Source organism: Capra hircus, chromosome 14, assembly GCF_001704415.2.
Source record: "Capra hircus breed San Clemente chromosome 14, ASM170441v1, whole genome shotgun sequence".
NCBI classification, from domain to species: Eukaryota; Metazoa; Chordata; class Mammalia; order Artiodactyla; family Bovidae; genus Capra; species Capra hircus.
This window is the reverse complement of record NC_030821.1, coordinates 66,074,969-66,089,820: the sequence shown is the minus strand read 5'-3', so window position 1 is coordinate 66,089,820 and position 14,852 is coordinate 66,074,969. Positions and strand designations below refer to the sequence as shown.

The 14,852-nt window shown below is 45.6% G+C and overlaps 1 protein-coding gene across 1 annotated transcript in view; it reads right to left on the bottom strand.

Annotated features, from left to right (window-relative positions):
* Positions 1–14,852, bottom strand: part of FER1L6 (fer-1 like family member 6) — a 132,253-nt gene that overhangs the window by 71,432 nt on the left and 45,969 nt on the right. Inside the window, exons 18-19 of the mRNA XM_005688861.3 lie at positions 7,914–8,091; positions 4,236–4,360 (exon numbers count right to left, since the gene is read on the bottom strand). Coding sequence (XP_005688918.2) covers positions 4,236–4,360; positions 7,914–8,091 — 303 coding nt within the window. The remainder of the gene's footprint in view (positions 1–4,235; positions 4,361–7,913; positions 8,092–14,852) is intronic.

Genomic DNA, 14,852 nt, shown 5'->3' with positions numbered 1-14,852 from the left:
TTTGGGAGCTGTCTCTCATTCATTCCCTTTACTCTGTCACCACAAGATTTCCAAGTTCCATGTCCTTGGTGGTGTCTGGAAGCCACCTATTGCCAGCTATTGCTGGCTTCCCCTTCTGAATTATTTTATACCATTAAGTCACATATAAGGGGCTTCCCATGTGGTGCAGTGGTAAAAAATCAGCCTCCCAATGCAGGAGATGTAAGAGATGTCAGTTTGATCCCTGGGTTGGGAAGGTCACTTATAAAGGACTGGCTGCAGAACCCATCCTTCAGAGTCAGTTTTCCTGGACCAACACATTCAGACACGTGCTTACAGGTGAATGGTGGACCAGCTCGCTATGACTGTAGGGCCCCCCAGCTCAGCCTTCTCCACCCTGAAGAATGCAAGAGCTGGGCATGTCACACAAAGACTAATACTATGGAGGCAGCACACACTGAAACAGGAGAGGGAATCTAGAACCCTTTCTTTTTTTTTTTTTTAGTTTTCTTTTTTTAATATAAATTTATTTATTTTAATTGGAGGCTAATTACTTTACAATATCGTATTGGTTTTGCCATACACTGACATGAATCTGCCACGGGTGTACACGTGTTCCACATCCTGAACCCCTCTCCCACCTCCCTCCCCATCCCATCCCTCTGGGTCATCCCAGTGCACCAGCCCCAGGCATCTTGTCTCATGCATTGAACCTGGACTGGTGATTCATTTCACATACGATAATGTACATGTTTCGGTGACATTCTCCCAAATCATCCCACCCTCTCCCTCTCCCACAGAGTCCAAAAGACTATTCTATACATCTGTGTCTCTTTTGCTGTCTCACATTCAGGCTTATCATTATCATTCTAAATTCCATATATATGCATTATTATACTGTATTGGTCCAAAATGGAAGCAGAGTGGTTAAGCAAAATGACTTTGGAATTGGACCAACCTGGGTATCCATCTTGGCTCTACAGGTGTTAGTCACTCAGTCGTATCCAACTCTTTGCAATCCCATGGACTGTAGCCCACTAGGCTCCTCTGTCCATGGGATTCTCCAGGTAAGAATACTGGAATGGGTTGCCATGCCCTTCTCCAGGAGATCTTACCAACCCAGGGATCAAACCCAGGTCTCCCTCATTGCAGGCAGATTATTTACCAGTTGAGTTCCCAGCATAACTTGGCTCTAACAAGTTAATAACTAAAGAGTCTCCAAGCCTTACCTTCCCCATCTGCAGATAGAGGACACTAACAATATCCTAAACCTTTGGGCTGCAGTTAGATGTAAACAAAAATGCATATAAAAAGCTTAGCATTGTGCGTGGCACAGAAGTAGTTTTCAATAAATGACAGTTGTTATTATTATTATTAATAAAAATTAGGTAATTGGTTCAAAAGTGTTAGGTAGGTAGAACAGGGAAAAGGAGTCCAAAATGGCGGTGGCTACAAGACAAGGAAGGGAAAAGCCCGTGAAAATGAAACAAAAGAAGGTCTGAGGACTGGAGTGAGGACCTCAGGTAAAACAAACAACACTCCTGGCTGGCCCAATTTACATGGGACAGGCCCAGGGAGAGATAAACATATAAACAGAGGAGCCAAAGCTAGCTCTCTCTCTCTCTCTCTCTCTCTCTCTCTCTCTCTCTCTCTCTCTCATGCGCTCGCATGCGGGCGCTCTTCTTCTTGTGTCTTTAGATCGATGTGCCCTCATGCCTTGAAGATGGATTTTCCTGCTATCTTCTAAATAAAATAGAGCTGTAACACTGAGCTATAACACTGATTTGTCTAAGAGCTACAACATGGTCCATTCGAGACCTGAGAGCTATAACACGGTCTATCCAAGACCTGAGAGCTGCGGCTCGCCGAGGGGCTTTAATGTCCGTCTCTCCAAATCTTTGCTGTGGCGAGACAAAGAACCGAGGAACATATACTCGCGTGACAGAAGTATGAAGGCCAAGTCCAGGATTCAACAGAAACTGTTTTCCCTTTCAAATGATTCTTTGGTAAATAAATGTCATCTGTCCCTTTGGGAAAAGAAGTGAAAGTGTTCGTGACTCAGTCATGTCCAACTCTTTGCGACTCCATGGACTGTAGCCTACCAGGCTCCTCTGTCCACGGGGATTCTCAGGCAATAATACTGGAGTGGGTAGACACTTCCTACTCCAGGGGATCTTCCTGACCCAGGATTTGAACCTGTGTCTCCTGCATTGCAGGCAGATTCTTTACTGTCTGAGCCACCAGGGAAGCCCTTTGAGATGTGAGTCTAAATCAAATGAAGAGGCTGTACAGAGATGCAAAATAGAAGCAGAATTACACATCAGCTGAGGGAACTCACTCAAACCCACTGCCCGCCCCCTCCACCCTCCAGCCCTGAGATCACCTCTGAGGCCCTGGAACTCCAGGCTGTGCAGGCAGAGAAGGCTTCCAGGGGGCCCCCTTTTGAGAATCTCCCTTGCTTCTGGTGGCAAGCCTCAATGGCAATATTAACAAGCAGTTACCCAGGAGCTGTTATAAACAAGACACTGTCCTGGATGATGCACCCTCTGGGAGGCAGATACAATACCACCATCCCTATTTTACGGAAACAAATACAGAAATGAAGAAACTGAGGACAAAGAGGATTTTGCTTAAGGCCACAGAGCTCATAAATGGAAGGGCTCAGGCTTGAACCCAGGCACTAGGGCTCTCAGTTCAGTCGCTTGGTCGTGTCTGACTTTGCGACACCATGGACTGCAGTACACCAGGCTTCCCTGTCCATCACCAACTCCCGGAGCTTGCTCAAACTCATGTCCATCGAGTCAGTGATGCCATCCAACCATCTCATCCTCCGTCGTCCCCTTCTCCTCCTCCCTTTAATCAAGGGCTCTAGAGTCTATACTCCTAATCACTATACTACATAATGCCTCTCAAAACACAGGGAAGAGGAAGGAGTCTGAAATCTTCAGGTTTTCATGATTATTCACTAAATGAGGATGAAGTCACCTTCCTTCTGAGGACTCTCTTGACTTTCCTCCCAGGCAGAGCCAGCCCTTCTCTCCAGTGGCTCTTGGGGTGCAGTACCATGGGGTTTAGCATAGTGTACCCAACTCATCTGCCAAAGAACTGCCCAGCCCCACACCCAGATCCTACACTGTGCATGCTCAGAGTCTGGTGCCCAGCTCCTCTGAGCCCAGCTTGGGAGCTGGCACAGAGCAAGCGCTCCTCACTCCTCTGGAGCTGGTGAAATGGACAAGATGCTAGTTCATAGGATGATCTCAATCTGTGTTGTAAATCAAAACACATTCTCCCAGGTTACGGCCTCAATTTGGAGAGAAATGTCAGCCCTCTTAATATAAACCAATGGAATGGCCACTACTTATCAATCTCTTTGTACACTTAACTTTTTGATTCTTCTCAACAGTCCTATTTTAAGAGGATGAATGAAGGTTTAGTGAATAAAGGCAGCTGGAGAGCACATGAAATAGAATGTAAGCTCAGGGCTCTCTGTGTCCTAATTCTGTCCTAACTCCCAGAGTTAGGCAAAGCCTTTACTGAGCTCCCCTCCCTCAAAACAGTGAATCCTCAGAGAACAGAGTAAACCCTTAGAGAACATGATTTCATGAGAAAAGCAGCCTGTTGGACATGTGCTGATTAGGGCCGCTTTTCACATGTCAGGACTCAGTGCACAGGAAAGGAAGAAACCAGAGGAAACAGGTATAGATCCATCTCCTTGAATCCTCATAGCATCCATCAGGAAGCAGTATTTTCTAGAGACACTGAATTGCAGAGGAGTTAAAAGTGTGCCAAGACCCCCCAGCTGGAAATATAAAGTCTAGGGCTTCCTGACCACAAAGCAGGAAAGCTTTCCTCCCCACCGAGACCCCTCAGTAGAGACTACAGCACAAGCCTCATGCCGATTGCGCTATTTTCTCGTTCATTAGTTTTCCCACTGTGATGGGCATTGTGCCCATCACTCCAGGAGCAGCTCAGGATGCCAGCTTCCTTCCGTCCTCATCCCTCTTTCCTCCCCCAATCTGCCTTTGCTTCAGGTACTTGACCTCTTGGCTTTAGGACAACAGCTCATATTGGATCAGTAGACCCTCCCCATATCTGTCCTTCCTTGCATCCATGTTTTTGGGTCTAAAATACCTACACATCTCGAGACCCAAGTGTTTGCCATGTGCCCTGTTTTGTTTTTTCCTCTTTTCTTTCCTGGGGCCTGCTGTGGCTCAGCAGTGGGCTGCAAGGAGAAAGCAGGGGGCTTCCCTGGTTACCTTTGTGGTCTGGCAGTGGGAAAGGAACGTGACCTTAGCAAAAGGGTCTGAGAGTCCGTTGCTATCGGCTGCAATGAGGCCCCGGGCTTGGTACATGTGAGCTCTCAGCTGAAAGACGTGACGATCTGTGGACAAATAATGGGAAAGGGTGTGTGTTAGCGGGCTTCTTGGGAACGGTGAGTGTGAGCGGGTGGGTGCCTGTGTGTGCTATGTGTCTGTGGGTGCATCCAGAGACAGATGAGGGAGACCACGAGCACCGACAGCCGCGGAGACCGAAATGGCCACAGGGAAGATGGGGAAAGGGGCTGTGGTCAGGGGTGCTTTGGCGACAGGCATTCTCCTTGCTGCTCTCACCACATTTTGGGGTTTAATCTTCATAACAACTCGTGAAATATACATCAGTATCTTCATTTTCTACATGAGGGAAATGGCTCACAAAGAGGCTAAGATACATTTCCAAGATTGCACAGCTAATGCCAGAGCCCGGATTTCATTTCTGTCAGGTTACAAAGTCCAAATCTCTTTCTGAAATATCATGGTGTTTTGAATCTATATGCAGAATGGAAACAGATTCACAGATATATTAATAGAAAACAAACTTGTGGTTACCAAAGAGGAGAGGGGCAGAGGGAGGGACAATTAAGGGCCATGGGATGAACCAATACAAGCTACTAGGTGTAAAATAGATAAGCAACAGGATATATTGTGCAGCACAAAGTATTATAGCCATATTATTTTATAATAACATAATGGAATATAATTCAGCAAAAATACTGAATCATTATTCTGTACACCTAATGATATAATATTGTAAATCAACTATACTTCAACTAAAAAATAAAGTACCGTATTTTATCTCTTAGTAATTCTCCTGTTTCTACTGGTGTGTGTATGTGTGTGTGTATAAGAAAGGGATGGTTCCACAAATTGTCTTTGCTTCCATAAACTCAATAAGGGAGGGGAATTTGGGGGAGAATGGATACATACATATGTGTGGCTGAATCCCTTTGCTGTCCACCTGAAACTATCACAGCATGGTTAATTGGCTATGTGTGAATGCATGCTAAGTTGCCTTAGTTGTGTCCGACTCTTTGTGAACCTATGGACTGTAGCTCACCAGGCTCCTCTCTCCATGGGATCCTCCAGGTGAGAATACTGGAGTGGGTTGCCATGCCCTCCTCCAGAGGATCTTCCTGACCCAAGGACCGAACTCATGTCTCTTATGTCTTCTGCACTGGCAGGCAAGTTCTTTACCACTAGTGGCAGCTGGGAAGCCCAACAACCCAGTATAGAATAAAAAGCTTTTAAAAAATAAACTCAATAAAGTCTTGAGCCATCCATCCACCATTCAGCCAGCCAATAGCATTTTGAGTGCCTACAGTGTACCAGGTGCAGTTCTGGCCTCTGAGGATTCTGAAGCAGCTTAAAGAGCCCCCACCCTTGGGGATCTCCAGGTAGGAGGCAGATGATAAGCCAAGTACATCAATTCGTAACAGGAGCCGGGGCTGAGTGTCCTGCAGGAGATATGGGCAGAGGACGTGGGAGGTGAAAGGCAGGAGTGAGCACAGCTGCTTGATGGGCTGGGCAGCAGAGAGAGGGCTGCGGGCAGGGGGCGGACAGACCAGGGGATGGTGGGGAACCCCAAGGAGGAGGTGACTTAATCATATTCCTTGGTCCATGGACTTAATGATCCTTGTCACATGGCCTCTCTTGTTCTTTATATTCATCTGTTGCCTTTAACTCTCTTACACAACAGAGCTCCTTAAAAGGGACAGTAAACAAAGAAATGTTCAGCGGATGGTTTAGGAATTTCCTGTTGGGGTATGTCAAGAGAGAGCCCACGTGTTCCTAAATAGGCTGCATCGGTGGCACATCTCTCAGCTGGGAGGGAATTTGAGAATGGCTCATCCCCTGAGAATGTCTGCCAGCTCCTCCCAAAGTGCCTAAACCCCAGAATGTCAGCAGAGCCCCCAGTGCAGCCACACAGACAGGACCCTGCACAGCTCCAGGAGGCGACATGGACTTAGACATGGACTTTTGTTTTCCTGAAACCTTGAGTCTTACCAGCTCTGCTCCTTAGACTAGTAAAGTGGCTTCCCCTTTGTTTTCATACATGGTCCACCTCTGGGCTATGGCTCGTTTTCCACGTGTGGTTATTAAAGACACGTCTCACGGCCCCCTCAGAGGGCCAGGATCAGCTCTCACTCGGCTCGACATGTCCTCATTAGTTTTCCCGCCGTGCCTTCCATGTGGCTGCTGCTAAGTCGTTTCAGTCATGTCTGATTCTGTGCAACCCCACAGACAGCAGCCCACCAGGCTCCCCCATCCCTGGGATTCTCTAGGTAAGAATACCGGAGTGGGTTGCCATTTTCTTCTCCAATGCATGAAAGTGCCTTCCATATGCAGGGGCAAACTAATTATTGGTATTATTGGTTGAATGGATATGTTCTGAAGCATTAAATGAATGAAGAGACCAAATTCTCCAGGAGGTGTGGAAGGTGGCCAGAGCCATCAATGTCAAGGTACAGCAGAGAGAGTTTATTAGGTCACCCTGTGAGAAGAACACGCTTCAGAGGCGCAGAAAGCTTTGGGGAAATCTCTCCTCTCCTCTGAATTGTGAATAGGTGGGACAGCAAATATGTCCAGGGTCATACATGTACAAAGTAAATATGTACTTTGGGTCTCTAGAGATAATGTCTATAAAAATAAAAAGATAACTTGATGTGGATTTTTTCACCCAAAGATGAAAACTCTCTAATGACAAGATGGGAAGCAATGGAAAGAAAGAAGAGTTTGGAGATAGTTTACTAGCTGGGTAAAGTGAAAATGTTACTCACTCAGTCATGTCCAGCTCTTTGCAACCCCATGAACTATAGCCTGCCATGCTCCTCTGTCCATGGGATTTTCCAGGCAAGAATACTGGAGTGGGTTGCTATTTCCTCCTCCAGGGGATCTTCCCAACCCAGGGGTTGAACCCCTGTCTCCTATGTCTCCTACGTTGGCAGCAGATTCCTTACTTCTGAGCCACCTGGGAAGCCCTTGCCACTGAACTGTACAGTTAAATATGATAAAAAAGAGTGTGTTTTATATTATGTGACTTTCACCACAATAAAAAAATGGAAAAGAATTATGTGAAAATGTGAACATGATGGCACTCATTGAAAATATCTGTATAGAAGAGGGATTACATAGACCATGCTGAATTTATAAAAGTAGCCAAGCAAAGAACCAAAGAAACACAAGTGACCCCAATGATATCAGTTCCTATTGGGGCATTACTGGGAAATGTAAATGCCTGCTCTTTTTGGGTCAAAATCCCAATGCCATGTAAAAGAAAATCTGCTTAAATTCCGCAGATCCTACGAACACAAGAATTTACTGATGTTTCTTTAAAAGACATCTTTTGCTTAAAATACAAACTCAATCTATATCGTCCACCTACAAAGAAACTCATTACACTCTATGCAATGAGAAAGATGTGTCCTCTAGATATGCTTAATGACTTCATTCTTTTTAAATGGACATCGGAAGGTCAGAAAGAAAATTTAGATATTGTATTAAGAGAGGCAAATCAGTTGATCCTGTGCAAGCAACTCACGCATTTCACCTCTCCTTACTGCTTTCTTAGAAGCCCACCAGAGACAGCTCATGCCCCTCTTGGCCCAGTGGGCATCATACCTTTGTAGAGCAGATTGGCTGGTGGCTGATGGGTGCCAGCCGCTTTGGAGGACATTTCTGCTTCATAGCCTGCTGGCAAGTTGTTCAAAATGGCGCTAGAGTGTTTGGTGGAGCCCAGCCACAGGTACACGTCAATTTTTGCTTGTACTGACCAACCAGCCGGCCGTTTTCCAGGAAGCTGGGAAAAGGTTATAAGGAAGATTGCCTCATTAGTAGGAACCAAATGGGCCTCACTCTTTGAGCTCCTTCCCTGGGGCTCGTATTAAAATGAGACCAATGACCCTAGTTGGCACCACACACAATTTTAGAGAAGGACCCAGGTTTAATGGGCCCTGAAGCTTAAACAGGCCTTGCATGACGCACTTCCAAGCCCTGAATCATTTAAGCCTAACAGGTAAGTGTGGTTATTGCCTCTATTTTAGAGAGAAGAAAACTTGGGCTCAGAAAGGCTAACTATAATAACTTCCTAATATAACACAGCTCTTTTTTTTTTTTTAACTGAAAGAGTATTCATTTTACTGAAAATCTTCAATGTCTTACACACCAAACATCAATAGGCTTAGCAAAGCTTTTAGTATCCATCATTGGCTTATGCATCGTTCATGAAGAAAGTGTCCTGGATCCAATTAACTGACTAGCTGATCTGAATCTTTTGGGTTACTCAGGTAAGCCATTTCTAGTGGCTGAGATCACTCAGCTTTTCAGGGACAGAGCCAGGACTCAAATCAGGGGAGATGAAATCAGATCTGGGCTCTGGACCGTGAACCCACACAGACTGCCTCTCCCCACACTGAGCTGAAATCTCCCTTCCCAGAGCTTCCAACAGCCCAGTTTCAGCCATAGCCTCTGCCTCTTTGCTTCATTCAGAAAAACTCAGACGCTCCTTCCAGAGGTCGGGCCCCTGTGAGCTTGAAGGAACCTGCCTGCCTTATCACACCCTTTCTACCTGGCTGGTCACCTCTCCTTCCTTCACCCCTTCTTCACACAGTGTGATTTCAAATTCCCTCACTACCCTGTTTTCCCTCTTTGAATGCACTCAGATTTGAATTTGTATGTTTATGTGTGTACTAGTTTGAGTGGTGTGTATACACAATATACATGTTGTGGATGGGTGCATGCGTGCTCAACATGTGAAGGACACAGCTCAATGCAGAGTGGCTCCTTTATTTCTCTTTATTTCTTGGGTCGGGAACCCCCTGGAGAAAGAAATGGCAACCCCCCTCTAGCATTCCTGCCTGTAGAATCCCATGGACAGAGGAGCCTGGTGGGCTACAGTCCATGAGGTGGCAAAGAGTCAGACAGGACTGAGTGACTAAACCATCACCAGCATCCCATCTAGGGAGACCCAGGCCCCAGACTCGGCCGTCTTCAGTACTTCCGGCCAGGCCTGCATTCTGAAGTGGCCACCTCTCCAGACTGTTGACTCTTCTAAGTGCCTCTTCTGTTTCTCAGGCGTTCCCATCAATACACAATTCCCCTTTCTTCTGCACCACTTCTTTTCCTTTGGGAGTCACAAAATCCCACCAGGAGAGGCTACCACTCGCTCTGACAATTTCCCAGGCACTTGTGGAAAGCCCGAGAACCCAAATTGCATCTGGTTGTTCGCCTGCCTTCCTAGCTCTCTCTGTGAGTTCCCCAGGAAGATTCTAAGCAACCCAGTTCAGCAACTGCCACCAGGTGTCACCAGACCTTGCAGAGGGAGCAGGGCCAGAAGGGCATCTCAAGGACTGAGAGACAGTCCTGGGTCTCTCTTCCAAGAGCTCACATCTAGACAAGGAGGCTGACCTGCATTCACCTACTCATATACAAAATCAGATGTAAGAGAGAAGATGCCATTGGACCAGAGAAGAAGCAGCGGGCATTTCCACCCTTTCTTCAAGACTCTCATATTCCATATCTTTGTAAGGTGACATTATCATAACTAGACTTAGCATAGTGACCATTTTGAAATGTACAGAAATATCAAATCATTACATTGTATAACAGAGGCTAGCATAGTATTGTAGGTCAATTATACTTTAAAAACAAACAGAGAAAAAGAGATTAGGACTTCCCTGGTGGCACAGTGGATAAGAATCTCCCTGCCAATGCAGGGGACACAGTTGCGATCCCTGGGCTGGGAAGATTCCACATGCCTCAGTGCCTGAGCCACAACTACTGGTTAGTTAGCCGCAACTAACTGCATCCTGTAACTCCTGAAGCCCACGTGCCTAGAGCCTGTGCTCCACAACACGAGAAACCACTTCATTGAGAAGCCTGTGCAAAGCAACGAAGACCCTGCACAGTCAAATAAATACATATGTACATAACAAAAAAGAGAGAGAGACCAGATTTATGGTTACCAGAGGCAGGGGGTATGCAAGGGGGATTGGATGAAGGTGAAAGGGTAGAAACTTCCAGTTAAAGATAAATAAATACTAGGGATGTAATATACAACATGATGAATACAATGAACACTGATGTGTTACACATGAAAAAGTTAAGAATCATAAGAATTCTCATCACAGAAAGAATTTTTTTTCTTTAATTCTGTATCTATATGAGGTGATGGATGTTCACTAAGTTTATTATGATAATCATTTCAAGATATATGTAAGTCAAATCATTATGCTGTATGCCTTAAACTTGTATAGTGCTCTGTGTCAATTATAGCTCAATAAAACTGGAAGGAAAAAAAAAAGACTCACATATTCCAGTGGGTTTTAATAAGTACTTTGGGGTTGGATCATGGAGAAGGCGTCCCAGGAAGAGGAAAGTGCCTGAACAAAGCTACAAGAGCAGGAACTAAGAGTGGTGCTAAGGGCTGACATTTACTGAATGCTTGCTCTGTGCCAGGGATGGATCTGCTGAAAGCTTTCAGCAAAGAAAGAGCTGAAACAGAATGACACAGTCGAATTCCTGTAGAATCCTGCTGAGTATATGGAGGAGTTTATTCTTTAGGGAGTAGGACATCATTGTTTGTTCAGCTTTAAAAAGACAAATGAGGTCATTTTGCTGTTAGTAAAGAGAACCATAATTGCAACTCAGAATTTCTAAAATTATAAGACAAATAACTCTCCATTCATCACTTCTACAATAATAAGTGTTATTGTTGTTTGACTCTTTGCGACCCCATGGTCGGTAGCCCGCCAGGCTCCTCTATCCATGAGATTTCCCAGGAAAGAATACTGGAGTGGGTTGTCATTTCCTTCTCCAGGGGATCTTCCTGACCCAGGGATCAAACACGTATCTCTTACAGAGCAAGTGGATTCTTTACCACTGAGCCACCAGGGAAGCCCACAGTAATAATGGTAATAGTTAAAATGTGGTAAGCACTTGTTCAATTCAACAAATAGCTATTGAGAGCCTATGGTTATTTTGTTGTTATAAAAGCAACAGAAAAATCTGCCGTTTGGATCCATCACAGGCCTTCAATTCACAACAGCAGGATTTTTGTCATATCACAGTGATGTCCTCGATGCCTAAAAGAGTACTTTGTACTCAGGAAGCACTTAGTAAATATTTGTTGAATTTTCTGTTTCTTGGTCTGATGATAATATTTTACATGTGCTGAGCACTTACATTGACCCAGGCCCTGGTTGAATGTTCCTACACACAGAAGGTCCTATTCAGTTCAGTCACTCAGTCGTGTCCGATTCTTTGCGACCCCATGAATCGCAGCACGCCAGACCTCCCTGTCCATTACCAACTCCCGGAGATTACTCAGACTCAGGTCCATCGAGTTGGTGATGTCATCCAGCCATATCATCCTTTGTCATCCCCTTCTCCTCCTGCCCCTAATCCCTCCCAGCATCAGGGTCTTTTCCAAAGAGTCAGCTCTTCACACGAGGTGGCCAAAGTATTGGAGTTTCAGCTTCAGCATCAGTCCTTCCAATGAACACCCAGGACTGATCTCCTTTAGGATGGACTGGTTGGATCTCCTTGCAGTCCGGAAGGTCCTATTACTTGCATACTATTAACAAGCCATAGGCTATCATTCATCTTCATGATGACTATAAAACAAATTCTTTCATGCTGTGTATTTTAAAGATGAGGAAGTGGAGGTTCCGAGAGGTTAAGACAATTGTCCAACATCACAGAGCAAAGCAGGAATAGAACCAAGACTTAACCCTGCTCCACCTGGCTCCAGAGCCCATCCTCTTAGGCCTCCTCACATACTGATATGTGTATCCATGCATGTGAGCTGCCTGGAGATCTGGTAGAATGCAAATTCTGACTCCGAAGGTGTGGGGTAAGATTTAAGATCCTGCATTTCTCCCTATTAGTGCTGATCCTGCTGACCTATGGACCACTATTTCAACGAGTAGCAAGACTCTTCATTTACTATATTGCATTGCCCCAAGCCAGACTGATGTCCCTTGCTTAAAACAAAAACACAGAACATCCTACACCTCCGCTGCTCTGAAAACAACCTGTATGTGTGAATCATGGTTAGGACCTAATACTCAGCTAATATCTTGTGCTGTTATACAAGGACCATGGCCACGTGCCTAAACTTTGTAGGTTACACATCTTTTTAAAAATTCCCTGGTGGCTCAGTGGTAAAGAATCCACCTGCCAATCCAGGAGACATGGGGTTAGTCCCTGGTCTAGGAAGATCCCACGTGTCATGGAGCAACTGTGCCTGCACTCCACAACTACTGAGCCAGTGCTCTGGAGCCCAAGAGCCACAACTACCAGAACTACGGAAGGCTGTTGGTAGTGCCGCAGAGCCCATGCCCTGCACCAAGAGAAGCCACCATGATGAGAAGGCGACGCACCAGAACTAGAGAGAAGCCCCGTTCTCTGCAACTAGAGAAAAGCTCATGCGGCAACAAAGACTTCTCTGGTGGCTCAGACGATCAAGAATTCACCTGCAGTGTGGGAGACCTGGGTCCGATTCCTGGGTTGGGAAGATCCCCTGGAGAAAGAAATAGCAACCCACTCCAGTATTCCCTGGTGGCTCAGAGGGTAAAGCATCTGCCTGCAATGCAGGAGACCTGGGTTTGGTCCCTGGGTCAGGAAGATCCCCTGGAGAAGGAAATGGCAACCCACTCCAGTACTCTTGCCTGGAAAAATCCCATGGATGGAGGAGCCTGGTAGACTACAGTCCATGGGATCGCAAAGAGTCAGACACGACTGAGCGACTTCAATTCACTTCACTTCACTTCCAGGATTCTTGCTTATATAACCCCAAGGACAAAGGAGCCTGGCAGGCTACAGTCCATGGAGTCGCAAAGAGTCAGACACAACTTAGCACAACAATGACCCAGCGAAGCCAAAAACTAACTAAATAAATGTTTTAAAATACACACATTGAACTTGCTTGCAAGACAATGCAGTCTCTCACTTAGGAATCCAAGTGGTAACTCACGCAACATCATTGAGCACCTTCTGAGGTACTCATAGAAGCAACACCCCACGTTTAATCTCATGTGCATTTCCAGCCTTGGCTGTGTCTTCCCTGCTCCCCCTTCCCCAATCTCTGGTGAAATGCCAACTGGCTTACAAAGAAGGGTAATCATGGCCAGTCAGAAAAAGGGAAGAAAGATGGTCATTCACCCAAACTGTGTTGAAGTTAGCCCATCAGTATTAGTTAAGAGAAAAAATGTTTGCTTTGTAGAGACTTCACTCTGTGGCAGGACCCGGAAGGGTGTCGGCAGCCACCACTTTCTGCTGCATCCTGGGAAAAGCATCACCAGCTCAATGGACATGAATTCGAGCAAACTCCAGGAGATGGTGAAGGACAGGGAATCCTGGCATGCTGCAGTCCATGGGGTCACAAAGAGTCCAACACAACTGAGAGGCTGAACAACAATAAAGGAAAAGCTAAATGGAAAGCTAGAGGCCTGAAAACAAGAGATGGGAATCAGGCTGTGGAGCAGAAGCCAGGATAGGGGTGGAAACGAGACTGAGAAGGGGTGGACTCAGCATTGACACGTGTCCCAGGGAGAAAAGAAAAAGATTGGGCGCCCCCCTCTGGCAAGTGCATCCAGCTCCTCTCATAGGAAGAGCTTGCTTTGGGTAATGAGTGTCCTTTTCTGAGACTGAAGCTGGAGAACTCTGCTTCAGAACACAACTCTGGGTGCTGGATGGGGCTGAGCTCTGCAAATTCTGTTCCAGCATTTTTAATAGCGTTGTGAATATTAAATTAGGGAGAAAGAAAAATCCTGGAACAGGAACAACGGAACTCTGACTGCCTTTCCAGATTTACTATTCCCTAGCCATGTCTTCAGATGATGTAGTTTTGTTTCCCCGAGATTAATATTCCCCTAATCTGGGATCAGGGCTTCCCAGGTGGCTCAGTGGTAAAGAACCTGCCTGCCAAGGCAAGAGATGCAAGAAATGCGGGTTTGATCCCTGGGTTGGGAAGATCCCCTGGAGAAACAGATGACAACCCACTCTGGTATTCTTGCCTAGAAAATCCCATGGACAGAAGAGCCTGGAGGGCTACGTCCATGGGGTTGCAGAGAGTTGAACACAACTAAAGCGACTTGGGACGCATGCACACAAGCCTTTGAGACCACTCCTTCTCCATGTTTGCCCAAGGCCACTTCTGGGATAGAAATTTCTTTGTAGTAGAACTAAAATACCCAAGGTCTCCAGAAAAGGCTTAAATCTTGATTTAAAGACAGTAGATTCTATCCAGAGATTGTGCCTATAACCCACAAAGGGTGCAGGGACCCAAGATGAAAAGACTATCATATATCTACAATGTAAAGTCATCAGGAATCCTGAACTAGTTCTGTGGAATATCAGCCTCTCCTCTTGTAATTTTCTTTGCAATCTAGTTTAAAGATATAGATGAACTTGTGAGATGATGCCATGGATACATTACCCAAGAGAAAAGGTAGAGAGGAAACTAACAGAAAAATGTTCATCCTTCCCAGTAATCAAAGAAGTAAAATTTAAAATAACCTTAGAGTACATCCACTAGATTTAAAAAAAAAAAAGGAAAAA